Here is a 27707-nt window from a genome sequence, read left to right on the forward strand (position 1 = left end):
GTACAGATGAGAGTAATTCCTGTACTTTTAGTGTAAGGATCCACACATGTAGCAAAACAACCTCCTCTCGCTTCACCCCTTGTAAAACTATGGCAAACATTTTTAAAGGCATTCAATTTCAATCCAGGGACAAAGATCAAAGATTTCTTTCTCCCATTGCAATAGATTCTCTCTCAAAGGAACTGGAAATAACAGCGTATTAGTACATTGTGGGTGAACACCAATTCCTTTTCAGACCAGAAAAGTTGTTGTGTACTCAACTGGAATCTTATGCCTCAGGACTTCAGTATGTAACATCAGTTCTATAAACAATGACATGGTGGTATGGATCTTCCACAGGCTCTATGGCTGGCTCAATCTTTCCAATTTTCCTGCAAGCAGGTAAAGACAATTTTATTTCAGTACAATCTAAGCTGCTAGTCCTTAAGATCTGCATTTCTTCTATTTCCCACTTGCTATTTTTGAACTTCAATTGGGTTGCTTAAAGTTGATCCTTTTCCTGTTTTATTGTTGCTGCAGATTGACATGCAGTGTATAAAAATTATCATCACCAAGAAAAGGACTGGAAAACAGAATCCAGGAGGATGTTATACATGCAGGAAGAACAAAAGTTTAGCTTTCAGATGGAGAAGATATTCATGTCACGATAGGGTTAGTGCAATGGTTTCCAACCTGTGGTCTGGGGACCAATGGTGTCTATGATGTCACTGGCCTCAAACTGAAAATTAATTTAAGTTTTATTTAGCATCAGGGTCTTCCAGATGCCATCTGGGAGGAGTATATGCATCAAACCCACAGGCAGCACTTTGTAACCCCTGCCTTATATGATTATTCTCAAACTTTTTTGTTAACAATGCAATTTTAAAGAAAAAGGGTTAGTGTTGTGTGAAGATAGGCACAAAGGATAGTCCATCTAGCCCAGTATTGTAGGCATTGTCTAGACTAGTTTTTTGTCAACCATGGCAGCTTCAAGATGTGTGAACTTCAACTCCCAGTGTGCTGGCTAGGGAATTCTGGGAGTTGAAGTCCACACATCTTGAAGCTGCCAAGGTTGAGAAACACTGGGCTAGATGCATCTCTGCAGAGTTTCAAGCACGATGGTGTATCTTTCTCAGCCCTATAAGAGATGCCAAGATTGACCCTGATACCTCCTGTATGTAACCCATGGGTTCTATCAGTATGTGAATCCTGATATGATCTATCGCCATGAGTTTTCACCAACAGTGTATATTCAAGACTATAAAATCTAGATTGCTTATGTTCAAACTCCTGTATGCATTTAAGCATGTTAGAGATGCTAGGATTCTGCGAAAATATGTCTCAGAGCCAAAAACAAGCTAGCATCTTTATGAAAAATGGACTACTGCAGCCCCACAAAACCCCATCAGAAAGGCCTTACCAGTTCTGCGCTTGGCACACATGTAGCATTGCAAAGATCCTCAAGCTTCATCAGAACCTCCCTGCCACGAAAAACTGCCTGGGTGGTCACGCACAAGCTACTATCTCTTAGCCTTGGAATTCACAACAGTGCTTTACAAGGTTATTGCTGTGAGAATTAATACACCAACAGATACTTCGTATCTTATTGTTGCTACCAAAAAAATACTGATGCAACAGCAACCAACCTGCCTGGATTCCCTGACTTTGTTAACAAACTTTCCCATTTATTCACTCATTTCCCCTCTGGGAAAAAAAAAGCATTTGCATTTCTTCGGAAGAGATTTTATGGAACATTATTATTGTTCATATAATGCTCTCAACGTCCAGAGTTGATCTCAAAGAAAGAAAAAAGCAAAGGTAGTGAGTATCCCTAGCTTTAAAGCAGTTTTATAATTTGGTAAGCAAGGTACAGAAGTAATAAAGGCACAGTCTGAGCAACCGTGATTATGTTCACTTGGAGCTGAGGACTTCACGTATGAACACTACGAATTCAATGGGTCTTATTTTTATGTTAAAATCTATATGGCTGCAACTGGTGGCAATACCCAAATACGATAAAACATATTATGTTAAAATCTATATGGCAACCGGTGGCAATACCCAAATACGATAAAACATATTTTCAGAATGAGCTGCTGTTGTACCACTGAAGTACATACAAGAACGCTGAACAAAATGGGATAGGATTTTCCCACAAAAATCTAGCCAATCAATGCTGAACACCCACATTATTGAGATGGGGGGGATGTGCTTTTAATGTCCTGTTTCAAAAGTTCTCGACCTTCTTTGCCTTTTAATATGCCTCCCTGCCCTTAAGGGATAGGAGAAATTACAAGTCCAAAATGACTGAAGTGGAAAGGCATTTCGAAGCAAGGAAGCAATAAAAACAGTATCTGCAATTGAGAGGAAGGCCACACCAGTGCATACAAGCAAGCTCTGCCTCAAACAAAGACCACCCATCTGTGTCCACCTCGGCCAAAGATGGCCTACTTTCCAAAACAGACCCCAGGAAAAATCAGAGGCTCCCCTCCTGCAGTCAGAGGAAAGGCCAAATCACAAAGCACCAGGAACTGTGTTGTTCAAGATCTGCCTACTGAATCTTTTTTAAAAGGAGGCAGCAAAATAATAATAGTAATAGTAATAAGAATAATAATAATAAAGGGCTGCTATTCATTGCAACACAGGAATGATACTCCCCCCATCCATCACTGCCACAAAGTTTCAGGACAGACACCCAAAACTTCAGCCACAGCTATCCTAAAGTTGAACTTTAGGGCAGTTTCAGGCATGATTTGATTAATAAAGACCTGGTGATGGGGTAGGGAGTGCAGAGGTAAGAACAGCGTTCCTGCATGGTCACTGCAAACACTGTCAGCACAGGCAACACTGAGGTTTCCTATTTTCCTTTCAACCAATTTAATGTTTTAATGGCAGATAATGGCAACTCACTGCTTGGGTGGCTTGAGAGGAATGCAAAATACTCTTCTTCTAGTCTGCATGAATGCTGTTGTGGGGGGGAGGGAGATGGGTCATATCCACTGCCACAGGTTTTCTGGTATCAGAAAAACACACACACATACGCAGAGCCAATTTTCCTGAAATGCCAGCATCCCATAATCACTGGAAAGGGAAGGGGATCCGCAGGAGATTGGGAAAAGCAAAGCCAGAATTCCGCGCCCTCAAGTTTTCCTCCAATATGTGAGGCAACCCACTAACCCACGCTTAAGGGGCCCGGGATTCGCTGAATTAACCCACTTGTATGGGTTTGCAGGACAAGCCGAACCACCAACTACGCCGACTGAGCTCACAGAGGCGCAGTCATGCCGACCGCCTTGCAGCCAGTCCGGTGGCGCGACGCAATCAGCCGCCCAGCTGCGCTTTAAAGTTTACTCCCAGCGTTTCGCCGCGGAACAAAAGGAAGGGACAGGGGCTGCCCCCGCACCTTGGTCAGCGGCACTTCGTTAAAGATCTTCCCCCTCCCCAATCCAGCTACCAGGGGACAGAGTTTATTGTGCGGCGGGTTGGGTGGGTACCTGCTGCGGGCGAGCGCGCGCACGGTCTCCGGGTTACCCAGAACTGGTTCCTCCTCATGTCTCTGCCCTGACGTAATTCAAACATGGCAACAGTTCCGACTTCAAAGCGAGCTCGACAAGACCTCCCATCAACAGGCGCACGAGGCGTGCAACGCAGCGCGCACCAACAGCGGGAAAGAATATCGGACGCCTCCCCATCGCGGGGCCCGAAGTTTCCCAAACAATGATCTCGCGTGGGGGGGGGGGGTGCTGCGCCCACCATCCGCTCCGTTCCCATCCGTCGGAGGCGCCGCTTCCTGCTTTCCAGGCACCTAAACACGCCTCCTTCTCTTCCCTGCGCGCAACGTGATACCTTGAGCTGCGGGCACACGCAGGGAAAAGTTTAACCTCCGAGAAAAAGTCTCGGGCCGCTGAGGTTCAACGCTAAGATCTGCGCCCGCAGCGTGCGGGACTCGCCCCCCGGGCGCTCGTCCTCTACTCCGAGGGTCCACGTCAGGGGGACCGGGCGCGGGCGTCGAGAACCGTCCCAGCTCCCGCGCCCAGCTCGCAAAGCACAGCAGCCACATGCTCATGGCAGCCCTTTGTTCGCTTTCGCCAGGCGGGGGAAAAGGCCAGTTCCTCTTTCACTTGAAAGAAAAACTCGCCTTTCGCAGAGGTGGGTGGAGCACACAGGGGAGGCTTTGCAGCGAGGCGGCTGTTGTGAAAGAAGGTGAGATCAAAGTGGGATCTGCAAAGTTCGTTCTTCGCCCCGGTTGGGCTTAGAAGATGGCAAGGCTCTTCCTCCCCCACTCCGCTATCACCACCCACTCAGCTCCGGCGACCAATGAGAGAAATCTGTGCAACGGCTAAATATTTGGAAATAATTTTTAGTAAGAAAGATTTTTTACACACTAAAAGGAACGCTACGACCTGCTAAGCACGCCAGGCAGCACACATGCCCGCCCCAAATCTCAGAGCCCACAGTTGGGCTCCGAAGGTGGAGACTGGAGAGCAACCACTTACACCGCCTTCCCATCCCGCTGCTTTTCACCCTCTCTGGAGAAACGCAGATTGACGCCCCCACCCGGGCTTTTATCCGCTTCTCTGCCCCGCGTCACAACTTATTTTTCTTCAACCCAATCTACAGGTGTATTATTTTCGAACGCCCCGGAAAGCGTTCGAAATGGAACGTTGGAATCGGAATGGTTCTGAGGTCGAAGTTTCCACTCCTGGTTTAGGAATCCTGGAGAGAAAACCTGTAACAAACTTTGCCTCCTCTTCCTCCCCCCCCCCACCACTTTACTTCTCCTAGTCGCTAACGCCGCGTCCATAGTTTTAACGGACCACGCTACTCTGGCCGCTGCAGCCACCAATAGGCTACCGAATAAGCAAACGGTGGCTGCCATAATTCCGTATTATTTCGCTCCCGGATAAACTCATTATGTCTACCAGGATTGCTCTGAGGTAGAAGAAGATACATAGGTCTACAACTCGCTTTTCTTTTCCCCTTATTTCTTAGAGCCCCTGGGTTATTTCGAAAAGTTGTTTTTAAGAGTTTACCACTCACGAAACGAAACAGGAGGGTTCTAGTGACTCAGTCACGATGGAAACCGCTAACTCCATTAAAACATTCGCGGAATAATTTACTTGAAAGTAAATCCTAATATGTCCAAGGGAGTTCACTTCTTAAGTAAGTGAATACTAAGATAACGTTCCCTTTAGGATTGTACCCAGCAATTGGTCTCAAAAGCACTCATTCTTTAACTGTTTTCCTCCGGAAAAAAGTCGTTGTCACTGGCCTCATGTTCACAACAATGCAACCCACCTCTTCCTACCCCGATTCACCTTTTTCCGCAACGATGCGCATTCAAACCTCCAACGGAATAGAGAGAATAATGCCTTCTATCAATCGCTCTATCTAAAAACAAGTATTGTCCTCAGTCATCCATGAGTTTTCCTCCAGATTAGCTTTTCAAAAACTGGATTTGCACGCGTAACGCAAAACTTGCCAGAATCCCTATTCAGGACCGCTGTTTCAACAAATGCCAAGACGAACCGACATACACCGAAATCCCTTACCTCCAGCAAACCGATCGCGTGTGGTGTGCCGCGATTTGCTCCCCCGGTCCACGCTACGCAACGCTCCTTGTCTAGCTCCTGCGTCTGGAGAGCTGCAAGGACTGGAATCATTGGTTTAACTTTTAGTCGGTGTGCGCATGCGCCGTTCCCACGGCTCACTTCTCAATCAAGCTGTTTTGCATGCGCGTACCATTGTCCTTTTAAGGGAGGAAAGGGCCGAGCGAAAAGCCTGGGAGAGAAACGCACGGGGGAGGGGCTAGTCATTGTGACGTGAGCGACGTCAGGCACGTATGCAGCGACTGTAGGAGGAGCGTTCGAACAGTCGGCGGCAAGGCTGTGGCACCAGTCGCGGAGGTCGGCGTCGGGCGCGGGGTGGGAGTCACGCCGCTAGCCGCGGCGTTTTGGACACTTGCGAATCCTGCCCGTGCGGTTAATGCAAGAGCTCCTTCAGGCGAAGACGGCGGCTTCTGTACCAGGGAACGCTTCATTTTCCCCAGACGGAGTACCGGTTGGGAAGAGATGAGACTGCTCCGGATCGTTTTTGAAGCACCTGCTGCGCTCACTAGGTCTTCCTGCCGCCCTTGTGGACTCAGCGCTGGCTGCTGGGGAAAACCTGATTTACTTATCGCAAGGGAGGATCTAGCGCATCTACGTGGAAATTGCGACTCGCAGGACAGGCAGGACGAAGCCCTTCCTGGATGCTGTTGGGTGACGTTGTGGTGGGCGACCCTTTTTGTAAAATTGTAAATTTTAAATGTGTTTAGAAAAAGCCTAATAAAGTCTCCTACATGGGTTGCATAGAAAGTTATGTGAATACAAACCTTTTACTTTCATTGTTGGAAGGAAATCCAGGCACCATGACCAGCTGTTATATATTGTTTAGGATTCTTACTTGACTACGTCTCATCCTCCTTTTCCGGAGCTGTTTACATCCCATCTCCGCTCCTTGTACAGAACAGGCTAACTGTACATTGGTATATCCTGACAGGTCTAGGCAGAATACATATTTGCTCAAATTCATTCAAGCTCAGTGAGGTTCCTTTGATGTGCTTTAAGCTAGTATGTCTATGCAGACACCTGAGCTGGGTTTGCTGAACACCTTGAAACAATGAGTTTATGGTTCAAGGTAACATGCAAAGCCAGGAAATTGGGTTGCTAGTACATAGCTGTTTAATTAATCAAAGTTAACACTAGTGAGTGATGTGAACCCAAGGGTGTGTGGTTAGTGGCATACAAGCTCAGATAATTGAGGGTTTAATAAATTCAGCCCATATTGCCAATACTAGTCAGGATGATTAAGGGCAAAGGAAGGCAGTTTGTAAGTTGCATTTGCACAACTTAGAAGGCTGTGTTTATGGCCCGTTGTGTGAAGTGCCTAACAGTTCTGCGGAGTTTCCACATAAGTGATTTTTCCAAGGCTTGAACCTGAGGGCTTCTGCACTCATAAAAGATTTTCTACCACTCAGTTAATGACTGAGTTCACACATGATATACTATGTGGTTTGTTTGGCATAGTTTAACATGTTCTGTGAATTGAGGCATTGTACCTTGTAAAGCATGGTTTATTGATTAGTGTGTGAAACAGCCATTAATGGTTTATTCAATAAACCTTGATCACACGAACCATGATTTAGGTGTTGAGTGAACACAGCCCTATCTAGCAGTGTCCATCACTGGCCCCCTGTTGCCTATGCATACAATTGAAAAAGATAACAGAGAATGTTAAATTAAGAAATCCTTCCAAGATGGCTCCTAATCTACAAGTGACAATGAGGTTTTCATTTAGGTCCTATCCTTTATAATACTTTCAAGTAAGAACTTGTTCATACCTCTGTTACTTTAAAGCTTTGAAATAATAACCAATCTACTACTTATTAGTATAATCTGAATTTACACTGGCAAGCTCTTTTAACTTTAACCTTTCACTTTTCTGCTTCATGTGGCATCATTTTCAGAAATGATTCTGGTTCGTTCTGAAACCTGTAGCAGGAGAGAGGCTTTTATCTTTAAATAAAACACATTCAAATAAAGAAGTAGATGGAATTAAAGTCTGTGAATAACTTAGTGGAACTGCAAGATTAAGAGCAGTTTATGCAGTCATGCACTGCAGATACAGGAAGTATGTATGAACTACTTTGACTTTGACCGATTTTAGAAGTTCATTGGTTTTAATCCAGGCCTTGATATACTTGTGAGAATTGCAAATGTGACAGGCTTGTCTTTCAAATTGACTAATTCCAAATTCTGGCAATGTCACTATGCAGAACAAATTGCTCTATTTTTAACCATCAAGTGTTTTGTCTTCTGACTTTCAGTTCCACCCAAGCAACCAGAGACCGCATCTGATTAGGTAAGCATTCAGTTGTTGCTTCATTTTCACATGTGCTTCTCATTACTGTATTTCCTTTAATGCGTAATTTTCTTGTTTACAATCCAGAATTGCAGTAGCGGTTTGGACTGACTAAGGAAATTGCACTGTAAGGCTGGGTAATAAATATAGCCATATTTTGACAGAGGACACCCAGCTACCCCAAAACACCTATTTTCTAGATTTATAAAAAGACAGCTGATGCCTTGGTTGATGGATGTCTGCTTTTTACACCTGTGTCAAGCTATAAACAATATTATCATGCGCATAAGTGAATAGGTCTCCTTCCAGTTGAGTTTATGCCTCAGATGCATTGGACTGCAACTCCCATTTAAAACAGAATCAGCCGAGATGCTCTGTTGTTCACAGGCACCACATTAGTAAACCTTCAACATACATGTGGAAACACTCTGGGTTTTAATGCTGTATGTGTAAAGCTTGGTAACAATACATTAGCACATACGTGTAAGCACTAGTATTGTGTGCAGTCTACATTTAATATGCATTTTGGTGTGAATAGCCATTTATGTCTCTTTTTTTTTAATTAGGCTATGCATGTTTGGAACTGTAGTGAACATATGTTAACACATGCATCAGTACAGTTTTTCTTGTATTATTTAGAATTGTTTTATGATTGCCCATCTTACATAAATGACTCTGGGTGGCTAACAACCAAGATAAATATAATAAAACTCCTAGAACAAACCAAAGATATAATTAAAATAATCCTAGCGCAATAACCAAGGCACTGCATAACAACTCACAGCAGACGTATTTTGGGCTCCCCTAACATCCCAGCCCTAATGCCTGGGGAGCAGTCAGATCTGAAGATCAAGAGGGTTGGGCTTTCCGGATCTCAGGTGCCACAACAGAGAAGGTCCAAGTCCTACAAAATGACACTGTTTGATAGAGGGGATTTGGAGTGGGCTCTTCCAGACAGATCTGGTGGGATTGGCAGAGATCCTCAGAGTTGGGTGATCCTACAAGTAACCTGGCATGGGGCTCTTGTAGGTCGTGTAAGCTCTTAAAGGCGGTAACCTTGAATTGCAGAGAAGCCAGTGTAGCTTGTGAAACAGCAGTGTCACACAAGTGAACCTTGGTGTGTCCAGAATTCCAAGTGCCACTGCATTCTGCCCAGTTGATGCTTTTGGGTATTTTTCAAGAACAGTCTTACGTAGAGTGTGTGGCAGTAATGCCATTGGGAAGTAGCGAAGGCGTGAGTGACCGTGATCAGTAATAATAACCTTTGTTCTATTGTTGTTCAAGTATACAACATTGTCATCATTCTTGGTCATCAAAGATGATGTTCAGGCTGTGCTCACAGCATTAAGCCATGGCTTGCTTAACCATGAGTCAGTGAATCATGGAAATGCTAAGACGTAAGTCTTGACTTTAGAACTATAATGGCTGCATATTTATCTATCTATCAAATTTGTCACCGCCCATCTCCTCCGACCAGAGGGACTCTGGGAGGTTTACAATACAAAATAAATATACAATAAAATTCTAGGCTTTATGGCATTGTAATGGGGGAATCCAGCCTCAGTAGTTTAATGCCACTGAGAGATTGATTGGTTAGTGCTGGAATAGAAATTAATTATGACTGGGTCTATACAGGCAGTCCTCGAATTACGACAATTGGGACCGGAAAATGTGTTGTTAATTGGTACGGTTGTTAAGTGGGGCATCATGTAACTGCACCCAATTTTATGACTTTTTTTGTGGCGATTGTTAAGTGAATCACGTGGTTCCCCATTGATTTTGCTTGTCGGAAGCCAGCCGGGAAGGTTGCAAATGGCAAGCATGTGACCCTGGGATGCTGCGACCGTCGTAAATACATGCTGGTTGCTAAGCACCTGAATTTTGATTATGTGACCACGGGGACACTACAGCAGTCAGAAGTGCGAGAACCAGTCGTCACTTTTTCCAGCACTGTCGTAATTTTGAACAGTTGCTAAATGAATGGTTGTAAGTCAAGGACTACCTGCACTTTAAAAAGGGGGGGGGTTGGTTCCTTATATTGTGGGTGGATCAAATTCTGGATCCCTTTTAGGGTTGAAGCTTTGGGGTTAAGAGGATTTTAAAGAGGTGAAATGATTACTCCTTAAAACATACACATACGTACATTCAAAATGGAAGGAACTGGTCTATTCTGGGGAACTTTGGTTGGGTTTAATGAATGAAATGGGTACTTAAGCAAGGTACACATTCTGCAGAAAGCTTGGTCCTGCCTGTTCTGGGGACTGTGGGGGCTGCGAACAGGAGGGAGAGAGATGTGTGTTTGGATGTGTTGGACTAGAATTTAGCAATGTTTCCAGATCTCTGGAGGATAGGGAGGTTCTCAGAAGCATTTTTGGGCATGTAGGGCAGAAGAAGGGAAAGTGATAGTAGATTACACTGCAGTAATAATGTTGTATTTGTTAACCCTTGGATGAAATCCCAAAACAGGCTCAAAAGATTTTAGCACTTAACCAACCTTGGCTAATCATTGAAACAATGCAAAATTTGGCCCTGGTTATTACTTGGGTGCCACCTGGGAATTCTAGAACTATTGGCTAAATTGGGAAAATAAGCAAGATTCCCACAAAAGCAAGCTAACTTTGTCATGAGAGTAACATTAAAGGTAGGATTAAAATATATTAGATAAATATAAAGAAAAGCCTGACAATCTGCTTGCTCTCCATTATGTCTTATCAAGATTATGTCAAATGATATCTTCTAAGCATTTGACCAAGCAAAAGTCAGTCCAGCTGAATATCACCTTACCCATTTTGTAAGCGTATCATCTCTGCAAAACACCCATCAGTCACATGTCAGCTTTGAAATATGAGCTCATTTAAAACTCCTCTGTGTTTACGGGCAAATGGACACAAATGGCCTGTTTTACGAGCTGAAGCACAGCCATCAGCAACTGGAGCTTGGCAATGGATAACTTTGGAAAAATAAAACTAGAAAATGTCCTTCAGAGACGGGAGATGCTTCTAATGTAGCGTCAGTATTTAAATGGCACATGGTAAAACTAGATTAACACAACAATGGCTTGGTCATGCTTACTGTGGTGGGCTGTGGCCAACAATATGTGAATCTACCAATTTTGTGTCTGCTGGAGCCCTATAGCTGTTCAACAAACCACAGTTAAAAGCTGCAGCTTAGTACTATGTGAAAACTAGCCATATAAGTCTCTATCATTAGAGTGGCTGAAACTAAGGAACTCAGGATTTTAAATGTTCTGTCTTCCTGTAGTGCATTTCAAGCATTTAATAACTTTCATATCCATTATTTAATTCTTCCAAAGTTTAACATGTCATTAGTAATTTCTGCATTATCACTGTGTGGGCTGTTCAAATGAATTGTACATACATTGCATGATATCTAATACCTCTTCATCTTCAGCAGATCAACAGCAAATAATCTAGAACAGCCTTCCCAATCTTTCTTTAATCTGACCAGATATTTATATATTAGGTTTTATTGTGAGTTTGATATTGTATACTGCCTTGAGCTCTGGAGGGAGGTGGTTTATAAACCTTATAAATAAATTGACTTCCAGAATTCCCAGAAAATCTGCCGATTCTTTTTCATTTAGGGTAATAAACCTCACGTGACGCATTTTGCTATTCTCAGAGTTTTATTTGTAAAGACCATTGCATGAAAAGCTGCATTTCGTTTTAATCCAATCCCTGGAGAAAAACAAACCCGCTTCAGTCTGTGATATGTATGCTAAAGTGCTTGAAATAACAATACTTTTTAACCAATATTCGTTTCCTGAATATTATCCAATCCTGATTAATCTGCTAATGTGAAAGATAAAATAGCAACATATTCTGAAGAAACAAGGGCTTGGGAAAAGGAATTATTTAGTAACTACACCAGGTATTTTGTACATTTCAAGTTTAACACACAACATTTTCTTATGTGATAGACACTTTTGTCTGGGAAAGGGGGGTATCAATGAAATAACTGCAAGCATACTCTTAAAACATATTCAGAAGCAGAGGCAATTAACAGCACAAACCCAAACTTCTTTACCCAGAAATCACTCTCATTTAATACAGTGAAACTGAACCTTTTGAGTAAATGGGTTGCAGTGGCAAGGTTTCCAATTTAAAACAATTTCATTATGGTTACATATTAATCAACGTTTCAATTGTATTCTGTCGTCTTGGGTGATTAAAAAAAACTATGCTAGCATAGCAATACTAGAAAGAACATACAATGTTCTTCCTTTTACTTTGTAGGTTAACAGAAAGCGTTGGTAGTTTCAAGTATTCAGCTTCTAAAAATCAACAGTAGCTGGTTAACACTGATATCAATAGGATGCATTGAATTTTAGAAAGCCGTGGCCCTTGCCGATCTGAGAATTAACTCTTCATGATTTCTGAAAGTTTGACGGACCAAATCACTCAGCTCCGAGTGATCAGCACTGTCTGTTTAAAAGGGGGGAAAAGTTGCACGCTATAGGAAAAAAGTCACCAAAAACTGCACTCCTGAAGTTATCAAATAGACTAGTCTACTAGAGGTCAATCCCATGCTTCAAAAATACCTCAAGGTTGTAATAATACTACACAGTTATACAGTACTTCATTGCCTAAAAAGAATACACTGTACATAATGTTCCTCGCACACTATTCATATGCTGTGAAACAGAAACGACATTGTCAGGTAAGATATTTAGCACTATATACCGGTGGAGATGTTAGAGACCTGTGACTTTCAAGCATAAAGTATTTAACATGATTCACATCAATTTCCTGTCATCAGAGAAGGAACTACAAACAAGACCAACCGATGCAAAGCAAGGCAGACATCTGTTCAGCAATCCAGCTCACTCCTGGTTCATCTGGAATGGATGGAGCCACCCAAATCAATTAGCGTTAGGCTTTTCATTTAATACCATACTATTGAAAACAAGCCTTGGGATCCAGCGTTGGGACAGTTTTGTAACATGCCAAAAAGCAAAACATGTATTCTGGGTATTTGACAGCCTCTCTGTTCCTCTTCTCTGTCTGGGTCTAGATCCCCATTTTTGAGACATTAAACACGGAAAAGGTCCAGAAATATAAAAAGCCAAAATGGAGGTTAAACAGAATCATAGTCTGAAGTCTGTCTCTTCAGGGTAGGCTGAGGACTGGATGCGAATTGCAGTAGTTCTCAATGCTTACTGGAAGGTCAAAGCCAAGAGCTGAAGTTTCAAAAGCTTACTTGGAAAAGTAGAGTGAGCATACCGAGTAAGGAAAAGTGATGATACTCCTACACATACCCTTCTCGTCAGCTTTAATTAGGATTGCTTCTTAGCTAGCTCATTGGAAATATGAAAATAGAATCATTCCAGGCCACAGACGCACATGCTTTTCATCAATATTATGCAGGGATCTACCTGGGGTCATTTGTGGTATTTCAGTATCTAGTTTCTGATTGCTGCAGGGGAAAGTTCATGGTTAGGAGTAATTGGAAGCTTGCTTTCCTCCTGCAGAAGCTCTATGGAGATTCTCATACCCCCACCCCCTGATGGATTTGAAGATGTTGGCCTTCAAACGCCAGTTTCACATTCTGGTTGCCAAATCCCTTTGTGGTGAATTGGATGCACTTATATATGCCTCCCAGGGTATCCTGTGGACGCTGCGGTTACATGGAAGAAATTAGGTTGCAGTCCATTTTCTGTGCCACCATTGCTAGAACTCACATTGCTTCCCCAATGACTATAAGCAACTTATCTTCTTTGAATAGTGCGTGAAGGAGCAATGGAGAACTAGTTCACAAACCACACAGGTAATATAACTATCACCTTTAAAAATTAGTCTTTACTTTTTTGCATGGAGAGCTGTTTCTGCATAATCACCACAGGTCTTATCTACAATTTTGCTGCAAGGTTCTTGTTCCTGTGAGGAATCTGTGAGCAGATTATGAGCAACTCACCAAATAGGAAAGGCCTCCAATGTAGTAAACCATTGTGCAAACTGCCTGTTCTTCTAGATCAGTGCTTCTCAACCTTGGCAATTTTTAAGATGGGTGGACTTCAACTCCCAGAATTCCCCAGCCAGCATGGGGAATTCTGGGAGTTGAAGTCCACCCATCTTAAAGTTGCCAAGGTTGAGAAACACTGATCTAGATACAGGAGAGGGAATAGCCACAGGTTTCTTGGCTGAATTTACACATTGCTTAAATACATTATGGTTTGTTTTTGAGTTGGCAAAACATGCAAGTGGAGTTGGGGGCTAAATGGTAGTTAATTTAGGGTAGTGGGTATAGTTTATCATTCTTTTAATGTGGTTTAGAATGTTAACAGACCTGTATGGTATATGTTTTCCTGGCTTATTCCTGGTTTGTTTTTGCCCAAATCTAATCAATCTGCACAGTGCAAGAGCAACAAAAACCAGAAAGAAAATAAACCAGGTCAGAGAAACCTGTTTTATACATCTGCAAGGCTAATTCTAGCTTATACAACAAACTGGGTTTAAAATGAAGCATGGCTTAGGTTGCTGTTTGATTGCAGTCTTTAACTATCTGAAACCATTTGAAGGAATTCTGCCTAAATTGCTGATGGCAAAGGGACACTTTTTCTTCCAAAAGTTTTCTTTCTTCTCTTCCAAGAAAATCTCCTGGAAGAAGGCATTGTCAACACAGGACACAAAATCTCAGGGAAGATGATAGCAGGAGGGAGAAAAAAAAGTTGAAAACATTATTAACAGTCACAATTATAATACTGTTTTTCTTCAATTTTTGCCATCTCGGGTGGCAAAATTTCTAAAATGACTTCCTGTTCATGGTACAGGGATTCCTCAGGGTGGGAAAAAAAATCCACCCTTTGAGCTGACTGACAAGATCCAGAATCTATGACCCAGAGGTGATTCAGAGCACACACACAAAGTCTGAATCTAAATGGTATAACAAGAGATCAACACATACGGGGAAGCTGCAAACCATGTACATTCACAAGAGGAGTACAGCAGTGGCTACCTTTGCAACATGGCCTCCCCCCACCCCCCACTACATCTGTACAATATTTACAACATGAAGTGGTTTTTCCCCCATAGGCGCAAGTAATGCTTCCTCCCTTCCCCTATAAAGTTGTTTTAAGCTACATCCCCACCCCTTGCCCCAGAACACTGATTCTAAGAAAAAAATTAGCATTTCTAAAGGAAGATAGCCTATTTACACACAATCAACACATGAAAATACTCTTTTATACAAAACCTCTGATTTGAAAACTATGATACTGCAGCTTAGCTCCTTTGCAGTGTTGGGGCAGATCAGGAAGGCGTCTTGTCACAGCCACTTCCATTTATCAACAAGCTGATCTAAACACAGAGCAGGACACGATCACCAGCAATTGGATTTCCACAGATTTGCCCTCTCCCTGCTTGATGCATTTCATTTGCCAAGGAAAGGAGAGAAGTGTGAGAGGGAGAGACAAAGAAAGTTGTCTGCAAGCTAGATGTTACACATCCACCCCTTTTACGAGGGACCCTTCCAAGACGATGTTGAAGTCCTGCAGTGTCTGTAAGACTCGGATGAGGGAGTTGACCATCATACGATCGCGCAGAAGAGCATTCTCTTCATACATCCGGGCAAGTGGGGGGCACTCTGCCAATAATGGAATCCACTGGGCGAGTAAATGATCCCTGTGGACAGAGTATCACCAAGCTCTTTTAAGGTGCAGTGGGAGACACTATTGTTGGCATAAGATATAAAACTGCTTCCGGAAAAAAAATCCTGGCTGTAGGGCTACGTCTAATCAGCAGAAGCATGCTTTAAGACTGGAGGTCAAGAAGGCATCGGTCAAAAAGGCCTTTGCAATGCATTCAGGGAATCAATTTTGAAAGTCCCTTTATTCTGCTGTTTTTACTAGTCATATTAATGCGTCTTGTGAAAACCTAGTGGTAGGCTGAAATGTATGTGGTTTACCAATAAATGCTACTTTTTGTATTACCTATCCATCCTTTTTGCATTTTGGTACCTCCAATACTACAAGGAAGGAAGGGATTAGCTGCTGATCTCACCCCTTCAAGGTAGATCAGACTAGGAATCCAGAGTTATGTAGGTCAGGACTACTTTTATTGTAAAGCTATAGTAACCAAACCTTGCAAGTCTGAATTCCCCCCTCCTTCCCTTTCTCTTTGTGAAAACCAGGGAGGTCTTGTCTGGGACATTTACTCTGGTTACATTCCTGCCCCGGACTCAGTTCTCTTTTATCTGTCCTTGTCTTGGTCTCGGCTCTTCCTCCTGTCCCTCTGTCCTGGTCACAGTGACAAGAAATATTTTTTCCAACCAGTATACTCAGCTCTTAGTTCTCTCAACAAAATGAAGGCATTTGATTATTTATATCTACCTGGTTAGGACAGGTGGAATTTTTTTCCTTTGGAAGAACAGGGTTTGCTGGATCTGAGAGTACTTATCATATGAACTGTGGGATGGTTATGTTTTTGAATGTGAATGTATTTTTCCTAATGAAGTCTACAAAACCTAGAAAGATATCTTAAGGCAACAAAATATTTCACTGGTCATTTATATTGAAATGCTACAACAACTTCTGACAACCCTTTCATATACAATTAAATGATTTAAAAAAAAAAAGGCAAATAGAGGTTAGAAAAATCCTGCTTTCAAAATCCTAATTCACATGATGCCATAGAAGTCCTAGGCAAGTCACTACTAGTCTCAGTTGTGACATCAGCTTATACTAAGAAAATAGTATATTTATTTGAAAGATTCATATCCTGCTTTTCCTCCAGGAACATAAGGTAGCATGCACAGCACCCCCACCTCCAACTTTTCACCACCATAACAACTCTATGAGGTAAGTGGATTGAGAGATAATGATTTGCTCATAATCACCCAGTCAGCTACCAAGGCTGAGAACTTTGGCCTCCATCATTCAACACCTTTGCCACTATACTTTTTTCTGGTACAGTTCATTTCAAAATGCTTCTTTATGTTTAAATCTCTACATACCGAGTTCCAAAACAAACAAGAATTTGGAATTTTCCGTCCTTCCCAATGTTCCGTGGAGCAGTATTGATGGCATTGACGTAGTGGCAAAATGTTTTGCAAGAGGATTTTTGAAGAAGAACGTTGTCTTCATTGTCTCCAATTTGGTCAGTCATCTCAAAATAGGCAACAGCCTTTTCTGAATATGGACAAAAGAGAGGATGAACTCACCCAACACAGAATAGTCTCTTAGTAATTGAATTTGCTATTTTACCCAGAAAAGTCATTTAGCAGCTTGGATTATAGAGAAGTAATGTTCCAGTGGTGTCCCTGCCCCCTTCCTTTCATCACATGCATCTTGCCTTCCTGATCTTTTTGCAATTAACCAACACATTTATTTAGGAATGACTTGAAGGCACAAAATATAATTCCCACTGAACTCAGTGGTGCTTGCTTCCAAGTAGATAGGCATAGCATTGCATCTTAACTCAAAATTTCCTTCTCTTCCTCTAAAAGAGAAAAAGTAGACCCTAGAGCCTACTTTTAGATAAAACAGATTTGGATTTTTGCAAGGCATTCAAACAAAAGCTTTCCTAGTATTGCAGGTTTAAAAGTAGTTCTTTTAAAAGAAAGAGCACACCAACCTGGATGACACATAATTTTGTGTCATAATATGGTTTGAAGCTTTGCCTTCTAGCTTCATGAAGTAGTTAACCCTTTCCTGTTCGCTCCATCTCCCGTGACCAAGAGAGTAAGTTATTTTTCCCACATAGCCAACTATCCCCATTCGAACAATCCCTTGTTTCTTCAGTGGCTGGATTTGTTATCACGTTGTTTTTCACTAACGGACATGGGGACCAGACAGATTTCAAGGGGCTGGGATGGAGCAGTGTTTGAAAGATTCATTCCCAGAATAAATTTTAAATGTGGGGATTGATTTATGAAATTTCTAGTGACCAATTCCAGTGCCTCTGGGTGGCTTATCATATAAAAATAAATAAAACCCAAAGATAAGTCTCTGGAGGGAACAACAACCAACTCTCTCCCAACGGGAGAGATAAAAACAGGCAACAAAACTTGCAAGTACGCTAACCCAAGGCCTGGGGGAAGAGCCATGTTTTCAATGCTCTTTTAAAGGCCAGTAATGTGTGGGTCGTGCAGTGCTGTAGCTGTCTTATATTGCCAGCTGCATATATTTAGTATTTATTATTTTTATTATATGATTTTGTGTGTTTTGTTTTATGATCCTACCATTCTGCTTTCATTATAATTTCTTTCTACTTTCAGTCTTAGGACTGGGCCATCATAGGAATCTTGTAAAATAAAAATGTTTTTAAAAATGGCAAAGGAGGCAGGTCTTTTTCACGGTGGCCACTAGTCTGGATTTGCCCATATTAATAAGCGTCTGAAAGCAGGATTGGCTGAAGCAAAATGGCAGCCACCCCTGGAAACATTTTGCTTCATAACTGAAATCTGGTCTTTGTCAATTTGGTGGCATAAGCTACACTTTGCAACTTCATACAGAAGAGACTAATGAAGTTACACCTGCAGGAAAGGTAAACCTACTTAGAGGTATAAATGAAAGCACAGCACCCAATTCAAACCAAGAGAGGCAATGTATATTAGTTACACAATTACGTTGCTGAGCACAGTTCCGTGATCAATTACATCCCTTTTAGTGTTACTTCTAATACCTAGCCAGCAAGTCAGCATTAAGGAAGACTTATTTATGGCAATTATCACTTTGCAAATACTTACTAAGTAAGGAAAAGTTACAGTAACAATCTTGCAGTGAGGTACTGAGTGATTTTATGAATGACAGCAAAGTCAGTGCTAGAGCCACAGCTAATTTCGGTCTTTAAATGCATTCCTAACGTATTAAGACACTGTAGCCATGGATTTAGAGCTAATCACTGCCTTTAAGGCATCTACTGCAGACACAGTCTGTGCATTCTCTTACTTGACACTAGAAGTGTAAATTAAGAATCACTCTGCAAAGACAGACCTGTTTAAACAAAGGGAAGCTATGACACAGAATATCTTAGTTATATGGAGAAGCGCCTGCTGAAGTAAGGGAAATACTTAAACCAATATGCCTCTGTCATTTGTCATTTCAGTGTCAACAGTGTCTCTTTCATTTTCAGTGTCAACAGTGTGTCAAGAAACCCCACCCATAATGCAGAGGAGTCACCAGGACAGCAACACCCGAATCAGCTTAGAAATAGCTGAGTTTGGCTACTCTGATTCAAAAAAATCCAAACTACCACCTCTTCCTCAACAGCCAACAATGGTGAAAATATCAAAATATAACTTTTCCCCATTAGTGGTGCTTAAACTGGCAGCCTGAGAAGGACTACCTCATTAAGTAAGTTGCTAAGAATGCTTAGCAACCATTTGTTTAATCTTAGTTTACTGGATAAACAACAAATTACAGAACATGCTAATCCAGGGATGGAGAATTTTTGAGGGGAGATAGGATGCCATGAAGTGATGTGGTATGGCATCATCAGAAGGGGCAGTGCTAACAATGGCCTTGGGGTAGTTCAGAAGAAAAATGGGACTGGAGATCTACGAGAGGCAATCTGCTATTATTCCCACCTGTAAAAGCCCCATAACCTGAAAAAGGTTTGAAATTACATCACCAACATTTGGGAGGCTGGGGGCCACCAATAAGATTCTGAAGGCTGAAGATGATTCATCTTTGCATTATGACCTAAACCATGGTTGCCTACTATAGTAACTGAGTTCATACCAAACACTGACCAGCTAAATCCACCACATTTTAGCACAGCACAATGTGCAAAGCCAGCTGATGACTAACAGTAGGCTTGTCCTAGCTATTCTCAGCAATTAGTCACCACCCACTCAGAGATGGCCTAACAGTGTCATTGGGATCTCTACCCCACAGAGCCCAGCCGAACCAAAGAGGCAGAACTTTACCTATGAAGTCCCAAATGAAGACATTCTTGTGGAAGATACGGGCAGACTTGAAACCATGGTGGAAGACCTGCTCCAGTGCCATAACCAGGCCATTTTCCCCACACAGAAGGACGGTAAGGCTTCCCCGCTACAGAAGGAGAAAAAAAAAATCTTGTTTAGAGATTTACAGAAATATTTACAGTTTTGCTGTACAGAAATATTTACAGTTTTGCATCTGGAACAACAAATTGCTGAACTGCACAGGCGGCATTTCTTCAGTTTGGTCTATTTGGGAAAAGCGGTTAAGCAAAAGAAAGCATTTACAGAAAAAAGCCAAAAAAAGAGGGAAAAGCTCAGAATACGTGTTCTGCCACAGGAATGTCTAACCCAAAGATATCGATTAGCAGTTTCCACCTCTTCTAAGCTACCTGTTTCATGATATGTTTCTCTACTTTTTCACATATCCATATATTCTTGATTTGGTGCACTTCCAATTATAGACCCTTCCCTTGCCCATCTTAACCATTTTATGTATCATTTAAAAAATATTTTTTGTGGTGCAGGGGAGACAAAGAAGGCCTCAGAACAAACAACTGCTTAGGTTTGTTTTCATTCTGAAATGTAGTGTCATGTTTCCCATTTCAATGTTCTGTTAACATTGTAACGTTTCACATGTCAACTCCTTTCCCGTGTTCATTCGGCCGTTCAGGTTTTTTCCATTCCTCCGCCCTCCGTTGTTTTGGAGCCTTGGAATGTGTGTTTGGGTTTGCGCTCCTGTTCAAGGTTACTTTCCCAGGCGCGTGTAACGGTTCCTAGCACCTGGGAGGGGGTGCGCACTGACAGGTGATTGGGGCGGGACTGGCTCACAGGCAAAGCTTTAAGTTTGTATTTGGCGCGCTTTTGCTCATTCTCAGCTTTCTCTGTATTTGCATACTATTCCTTTAATAAATCAGTTATCTTTAAGCCCGAGCTTGTGAGACTGAGTATTTGGGATTAGACAACCATTACATAAAGCTGAGAATCATTTCAATCATCTTCCGCTAGCCCCATCCAAACGTTGGATAAGAGGGAGCGCTAGCGATGACCGACCAACAGCTGCGCGTGAGTGAAGGGAGCGAGGAAGAGCCAGATTCGACAAGGACCCGGCCCGTTCTAACTTCGAGAGCGCAAAGAGCAGCACGTCGAGAGATGCGGGAAGTTCAATTAGATGAGTTGCTGCTATCCATGCAGGAGAGCCTCAGGAGTGAACACAAAACCATAGTGGAAAGAGCCACGGGGAGGGGGTCCCCACAACTATCCTGGGAGCCCGAAATCCCCTTGTCACCGAGGGTGGTGGTAACCAACCAACCTATGGAAGAGCCGGTCACTCCTGCTCGTATAAAAGCAATCGAGGATAAAATGAATCTGATAGTGACAATCCTTAAGGATCTCCCCAGGGGTGCAGAGCCAACTCAGGAAGATTGGGAGGAAGAGCCGTCACAGCTGGCTTACCCAAGACACAGCACCCTGCCACCCAGGGGAAGGAGCAAGACTCGAGCATCCCGCCAGTTGGGGGGGCGAGAGGCAAGACTGTCCAGAGATCGGCCACCCCTGGGGGCTCGGCGTACATTGACGTTTACGGAGCCGCCACCGCCAGCTGAGCCGGTAAGAAACTTCCCACCGTTTGGGGTGAAGTTTGATGGGGATCCCACTACACTCTCCTTCTTTATTACCAATGCCAAGCATTATATGGAGGATTGGGGCCGAAGCTTTCGGTCGGAACATGGCAAAATCAATTTTATTGCCAACAAATTGAGAGGGAGGGCAGCTGATTGGTATGTGCAACTGTGCCAAACCGAGGCAACAGAGTTAGAGGACTTCGATGACTTTTTGTGGGCACTTAAGCAGCACTTCGAAGACCCTTTAGCCCAAGAGACAGCAAAAAATGCCCTGAGGAAACTCTATCAAGCGCGTTGCCAATTACGCGCTGGAATTTAAAGCCTTATCAGGGAAGGTGGAAGATTGGTCCGAGCCCACTTTGATTGAAATGTTCAAGCAAGGGCTAGAACCAGAAATCCTCCGTTGGGCGCTAGGAAGAGACGACCCTAAAACGCTGTACGGATGGATTCAGTTAGCGGGCAGCGCGGAGAACGCCCTGCAGACCTATGCCCATACTAAAGAACTTAGACAATCCCGAATTGCTAGAGGAGCGCGTACGACTGGGCTGGCCAGCCGCCCTAAACCAAAATCCTGGGAAGGGGAAAGGGAACGACAGTTTTCCAAAGGTCAATGCCTGAGATGTGGAAAAGAAGGGCATCGCGCCACTTCGTGCCCTAGACGCCGTCCGGAGGAACGGCAGGCGAAACCTTCAGTGAAGTCGCCTGCCCCGCCGCGGAAAATGAAAGCTGCCATTGCGGAGCTAGACCCACCAGAACTACCATTCGAGGAAGAGGAAGAGGAATTACAATTCGAACAGCCGGCAGGAAAAGGCTACCACCTGCCCTGAAGGGCACCGTTGGGCAGGTGGAAGAAACCGGGCGTGACCACGATTCGGTGAGTGGGAATTTCCCTACGCTGACTGTAAAAGTTACACTTCAACCTCTTGAGGGACTACCCAGTCAATATCAGGATCTAGCTGATGTGTTTGGGGAAAAGGAAGCAGATCGCTTGCCACCTCACCGAAAAACAGACTGTGCCATTGAGTTCTTACCTAATGTAAAGTTACCCCACCCAAAAATCTACCCCATGTCTCCCAAAGAGCTAGCCACGCTAAGGGAGTTCATTGACAAAAACCTGGCTAGGGGTTTCATTGAACCTGCTAACTCCCCGGTAGGGGCTCCTGTCCTCTTTAGACCAAAAAAGGATGGCTCACTGAGGCTTTGTACCGATTTCCGCGGGCTCAATGCGGTCTCAATATTAAATAAATATCCTTTGCCCTTGATCAAAGATATGTTATCACATCTGGCCAGAGGCAAAATCTTCTCAAAACTAGATTTGAGAGAAGCCTATTTTCATATTCGCATAAGGGAAGGGGATGAGTGGAAAACGGCGTTTAACTGTCCTCTCGGGGCTTTTCAATACAAAGTCTTACCCTTTGGTTTGTCGGGGGCACCTGGGGTTTTTATGCAACTAATCAATGAGGTCTTGCATGACCACCTATTTAAGGGAGTACTTGTGTATTTGGATGATGTATTGATTTATACTGAAACCATGTCAGAACATATTCACTTGGTGCGTCAGGTGCTGGCTAAATTGAAAAAAGCAGAGTTGTATGCTAAACTGTCTAAATGTGCCTTCCATCAATCACAAATTGATTATCTAGGATATAGAATTTCCGCTAAGGGCATTGAAATGGACCCTGCTAAAGTGGAAGCCATTGTGGCATGGGAGCCTCCCCGTACCAGGAGACAATTACAAAGTTTCCTTGGATTCGCCAATTTCTATCGGGCATTCGCCCAAAATTTTGCTGAAATCGCCCTCCCCCTCACTGAACTGTTGAAAACTAAGGCGCAGGGGGATACGCGGCGTTCAAAAAACCCAGGAGCGCTCCTTAAATGGACTCCAACCTGTCAACAGGCATTCGAAGCGCTCAAACAAATCTTTACCACTGAACCAATTTTACAGCATCCAGACCCTGCCAAACCATTCGTTGTACAAGTGGATGCTTCTGATTTCTCAATCGGAGCACTCCTGCTGCAATCTGACCAATCTGGCGCCTTAAAACCCTGTGCTTACCTCTCCCGCAAGTTCACCGAAACAGAGAGGCGATGGCATGTTTGGGAAAAAGAGGCTTTTGCTGTAAAAACTGCTTTAGAGACTTGGCGACACTTATTAGAAGGGACTTCAAACCCTTTTGAAGTCTGGACTGACCATAAGAACCTGGAGGCACTAAGCACCAGTCGTAAACTCAGCCCTAAACAGCTTCGCTGGGCTGAGTTTTTCAGCTGCTTTGACTTCACCCTTAAATTCATACCAGGCAAGAAAAACTTTTTAGCTGATGCGCTCTCCCGCCGACCCCAAGATGCTGGCCCAGGGCCAACGGTCCAAGGTACCGTCTGGACCGAAAAACAATTGAGTTTGGCAGTGGTGACGCGCAGTCAGGCGCGAGCGCATCAAACGCAAACTCCAGCCGCCCCGCCTCCCAGCCGCTCGCCGCGCTTGCCAGTTCCATCAGATTGGCAACAACAGTTGCTCCTCCACCTTAAAACTGACACTTGGTTACAAACAAATCAAAACATTGTAACTTTCACCGACGATTTTGCTTGGTACAACGATCGTCTCTATGTGCTTGAGGCTTTGTGAAAAACAATCCTCCAGCGCTGCCACGATGACAAGCTGGCTGGGCATTTCGGTTATTTAAAAACACTCCACCTCGTGCGGCGGCAATTCTGGTGGCCAACATTGCTCAAAGACCTTAAAGCCTATGTCACAGCATGCCCTGTTTGTGCGACAACTAAGCGCAAACCAGGCAAACCTCAGGGTCTCCTTCAACCTGTCGCCACCCCATCAGTCCCCTGGCAAGACATATTCATGGACTTTATCGTTGACCTACCCCCCAGTCAACGAAAAACCGTCATTTGGGTGGTCAAAGATTTTTTCTCGAAACAAGCCCACTTCATTCCATGCGCTTCTATCCCCACCGCGCAACAACTGGCACGCCTCTTCCTCGTTCACGTGTACCGCCTTCACGGTATCCCCGCCCGTTTGGTGAGTGACAGAGGCACACAATTTACGTCACAATTTTGGTGGGCATTTTTAAAACTTCTGGGCACCAAGCAAGCCCTCTCCACTGCGTGGCATCCGCAGACAGATGGCTCTACAGAGGCGGTTAATTCTACACTTGAACAATATTTGCAAGCTTTTGTCAATTACCAACAAGACAACTTGGTCGACCTACTCCCTTTTGCAGAAGTCGCTTATAATAATGCCTTACATCAGAGCACTGGCCAGGTTCCCTTTAAAACTGTCTTCGGTCGAGACTTCGTCCCAATCCCTGAACTCCCTCATCCGCAACCCCTACCAGCCTCCCTCACTGACTGGGCTGACTCTCTCAAAGACTCATGGCTAAACATTCAGCAAGCTCTGCTCCATGCCCAAACCACCTACAAACGTCATGCTGATGCAAAGCGCTCATCTGAACCTACTTTTAATGTAGGAGACAAAGTCTACTTGTCAACCAAGTTTATCAAGTCACCACAACCTTCCAAGAAACTTGGCCCTAAGTTTGTGGGTCCTTTTCCTATTGCACAAATTAACCCTGTTACTTTTAAACTTGACTTACCCCACAACCTAAAACGTTTACATCCTGTTTTCCATTGTAGTTTACTCAAGCCCTACCTGCCGTCGGATCGCTGGCATCCTCAACCCATTCCACCACCTCCTCTCATGATTGATAACCAGCAACACTTCGAGGTGACAGACGTCCTCGACTCTCGCCGCCAGCGCTCCACTTTACAGTACCTCGTTCGTTGGAAACATTTCCCTCATCCTGAATGGGTGGCGGCCCCTGATGTAAACTCCCCTCGTCTAGTGGCACGCTTTCACTCTGCCTACCCTGACAAACCGGCTCCATAGCATTGTTTTGGGGGGGGGGCGATATGTCATGTTTCCCATTTCAATGTTCTGTTAACATTGTAACGTTTCACATGTCAACTCCTTTCCCGTGTTCATTCGGCCGTTCAGGGTTTTTCCATTCCTCCACCCTCCGTTGTTTTGGAGCCTTGGAATGTGTGTTTGGGTTTGCGCTCCTGTTCAAGGTTACTTTCCCAGGCGCGTGTAACGGTTCCTAGCACCTGGGAGGGGGTGCGCACTGACGAGTGATTGGGGCGGGACTGGCTCACAGGCAAAGCTTTAAGTTTGTATTTGGCGCGCTTTTGCTCATTCTCAGCTTTCTCTGTATTTGCATACTATTCCTTTAATAAATCAGTTATCTTTAAGCCCGAGCTTGTGAGACTGAGTATTTGGGATTAGACAACCATTACATGTAGGCAGAGTGTCTCCAAGGATGACCTTCCTTGGTGCACAGAACTGGGGAGATAACTCAGGAAGTCCTAACTGGCACTGTGTAATTCTTCAGACATTTGCTTTCTAATGAAGATGTAGAAGAAAGGTGGGCATTTTATCCAAAGGCAATTATTGCTGGGATGGTCTGGGGCAACAGAACCTTGTGGTACCTTAAAAACTAGCAAATTGATTATGGCAGAGTTCAACAACACAGTGCCTACAACTGTGGTGGCCACAGAATCCCAAAAGAGGCATCTACAGAGAGGGGTACAAAAAGTCAAGACGGTGGCTTAACAGCACAACAGTTAGAAGCCCTGTCCGTTTTTGTGGGTCAGCTGCCGTCTTGATCTTTCTGACTGATGTTGTGGATACCGTTAGGTAACACTTTATTTAACCAAATGAGATATCTGATGCATGTAAAAAAAAGTTGCATGATTGCAACTGTCAGCTTAACTGTTTTGATCACCCTTCCCCAGATGCTCCTGAAAAACTTAATTTGTTTGCAAGATGGTACAAGCCTTGTTTTAAAATGCTGCTATTTCACATTTCAGTGGAACCAGAAACTCTTTACAGCAGGAGAACGCATCTTCCATTGGTTTAAGGGCCACCATATCAAAATGTCGAAAACTTGGGGTGGGTGAGAAACCCAGTTTGTGGATGTTTAGGGACTTTAAAGGGCATTATGATTGTTTTATAGCTCCTCAGAATGCAAACAGAAGCTGGAGCTGAAAGACAAGATTTGTGAATCTTGGAGACCGTTCTAGTTTAAGCAAATTTCATACTTTCAGCCAGCCAGTTTCAGCTATATACACATGGGAGGTGTGCTATGTGCATGAAGATGTCTGAAGTATGCTTCAGGATCACTATTATTTAACAAGCTATCACTAATAAGCCATTAATAAAATGAGATAATGAATGAACTTCATGATTTTTCAGGATGATGAATCTGAAGCAACACACTTTTATGTGATATAAAATAAATTATCATTCTGCCCCTCCTGTATGAAACATTCTATTACTCCATCAACAACTAACATTATTTGCTAACATGCTCTTTAAGTTAAATGTTTAAGAGACTACCTCTTTTTCAGGTTTATGGAAATGTTTCACAATATTGTTCACAGCTTCCCCTATGCCTTCTTGGATCTGTCCTGCATTAGGTTCTGAAAGAAATAAAAATAAATAAATGATTTATTCATTAGATTGATATCACTCCAGGAGCAAACTGTGGTGCACATAGTACTCTCTCCTCCAATGTTACTTCCACAACAAATCTATGTTTGTTGCGGGGTGGGTAAGAAAGGGAGGTGACTAAGTGACTGTCCGAAGATCATCTCATGAACTTCCAGGGCTGACTTGAACCAAATTTCAAACCAGGGTCTCACAGTTCTAGTCCAGCACTTTAACACAGCACTGCACTGCCTCTCCCTCTCAGATATACAAAAGTTCCAATTTTACAGAGAAGTGGCTTTACATTTAGCACTTCAAGCACAGCCACAGGAGATTTTGAAAGACCACATAGGCAGAGTCCATGACTATGAGATGCAGCGCCAGCCAACCATACGGGAGGTATTCATGGAAGGGAAGTGATGAACATGTGTCAGGATCTCATGGCACAAAACATGTCACTTATGGTCTTGCAGCCAAGGCTAGAATGAAAGGCCAGGATCTGCATCGTGCATATTTTGTTGTTTTTTCATTATTACTGTTATATGTAGTAGGCCCCAATGCAGACAACTTGGACAATTTTAGAAGGAGATAAGATGTATTTATGGAGCGCTAGATGATCAATAGCCACTAGTTGTGATGTCTATAGTCAGAGAGTAGAATGTCTGAATGCCAATTGTTGGAAAACAACAATAGGAGAGGGTTACTGCTCTCATGCTTGTGAGCTTCTCAAAGAAATATAATTGCTTTTGGGTAGCTTTCCTTTGCTTTCTTTAAAAAAGCAGTCCTTAATTAAAAAAAAAGTTCAATGC

The 27707-nt window shown here is 43.4% G+C and overlaps 2 protein-coding genes and 1 long non-coding RNA gene across 4 annotated transcripts in view; all 3 read right to left on the reverse strand.

Annotated features, from left to right (window-relative positions):
- SINHCAF (SIN3-HDAC complex associated factor) overlaps window positions 1–5659 on the reverse strand; it is a 32711-nt gene extending 27052 nt beyond the window's left edge. Inside the window, exon 1 of the mRNA XM_063308043.1 lies at window positions 5532–5659. The gene's annotated coding sequence lies outside the window, so the exon portion shown is untranslated. The remainder of the gene's footprint in view (window positions 1–5531) is intronic.
- A 5849-nt stretch (window positions 5660–11508) lies between these two features.
- The window catches only part of LOC134501360 (uncharacterized), a 425249-nt gene continuing 409050 nt past the window's right edge, over window positions 11509–27707 (reverse strand). The window contains exon 2 of the long non-coding RNA XR_010068348.1: window positions 11509–13888. This is a non-coding gene — a long non-coding RNA (uncharacterized LOC134501360). The remainder of the gene's footprint in view (window positions 13889–27707) is intronic.
- Window positions 11509–27707, reverse strand: part of DENND5B (DENN domain containing 5B) — a 123044-nt gene continuing 106845 nt past the window's right edge. For both annotated transcript variants that reach the window (XM_063309098.1, XM_063309097.1), the window contains 4 exons: window positions 26809–26891; window positions 19768–19894; window positions 16852–17026; window positions 11509–15521 (listed from right to left, as the gene is read on the reverse strand). In XM_063309098.1, coding sequence (XP_063165168.1) covers window positions 15338–15521; window positions 16852–17026; window positions 19768–19894; window positions 26809–26891 — 569 coding nt within the window. In that variant the 3' untranslated portion in view covers window positions 11509–15337. The remainder of the gene's footprint in view (window positions 15522–16851; window positions 17027–19767; window positions 19895–26808; window positions 26892–27707) is intronic.

Source organism: Candoia aspera, chromosome 7 (assembly GCF_035149785.1).
Source record: "Candoia aspera isolate rCanAsp1 chromosome 7, rCanAsp1.hap2, whole genome shotgun sequence".
Classification (NCBI taxonomy): domain Eukaryota; kingdom Metazoa; phylum Chordata; class Lepidosauria; order Squamata; family Boidae; genus Candoia; species Candoia aspera.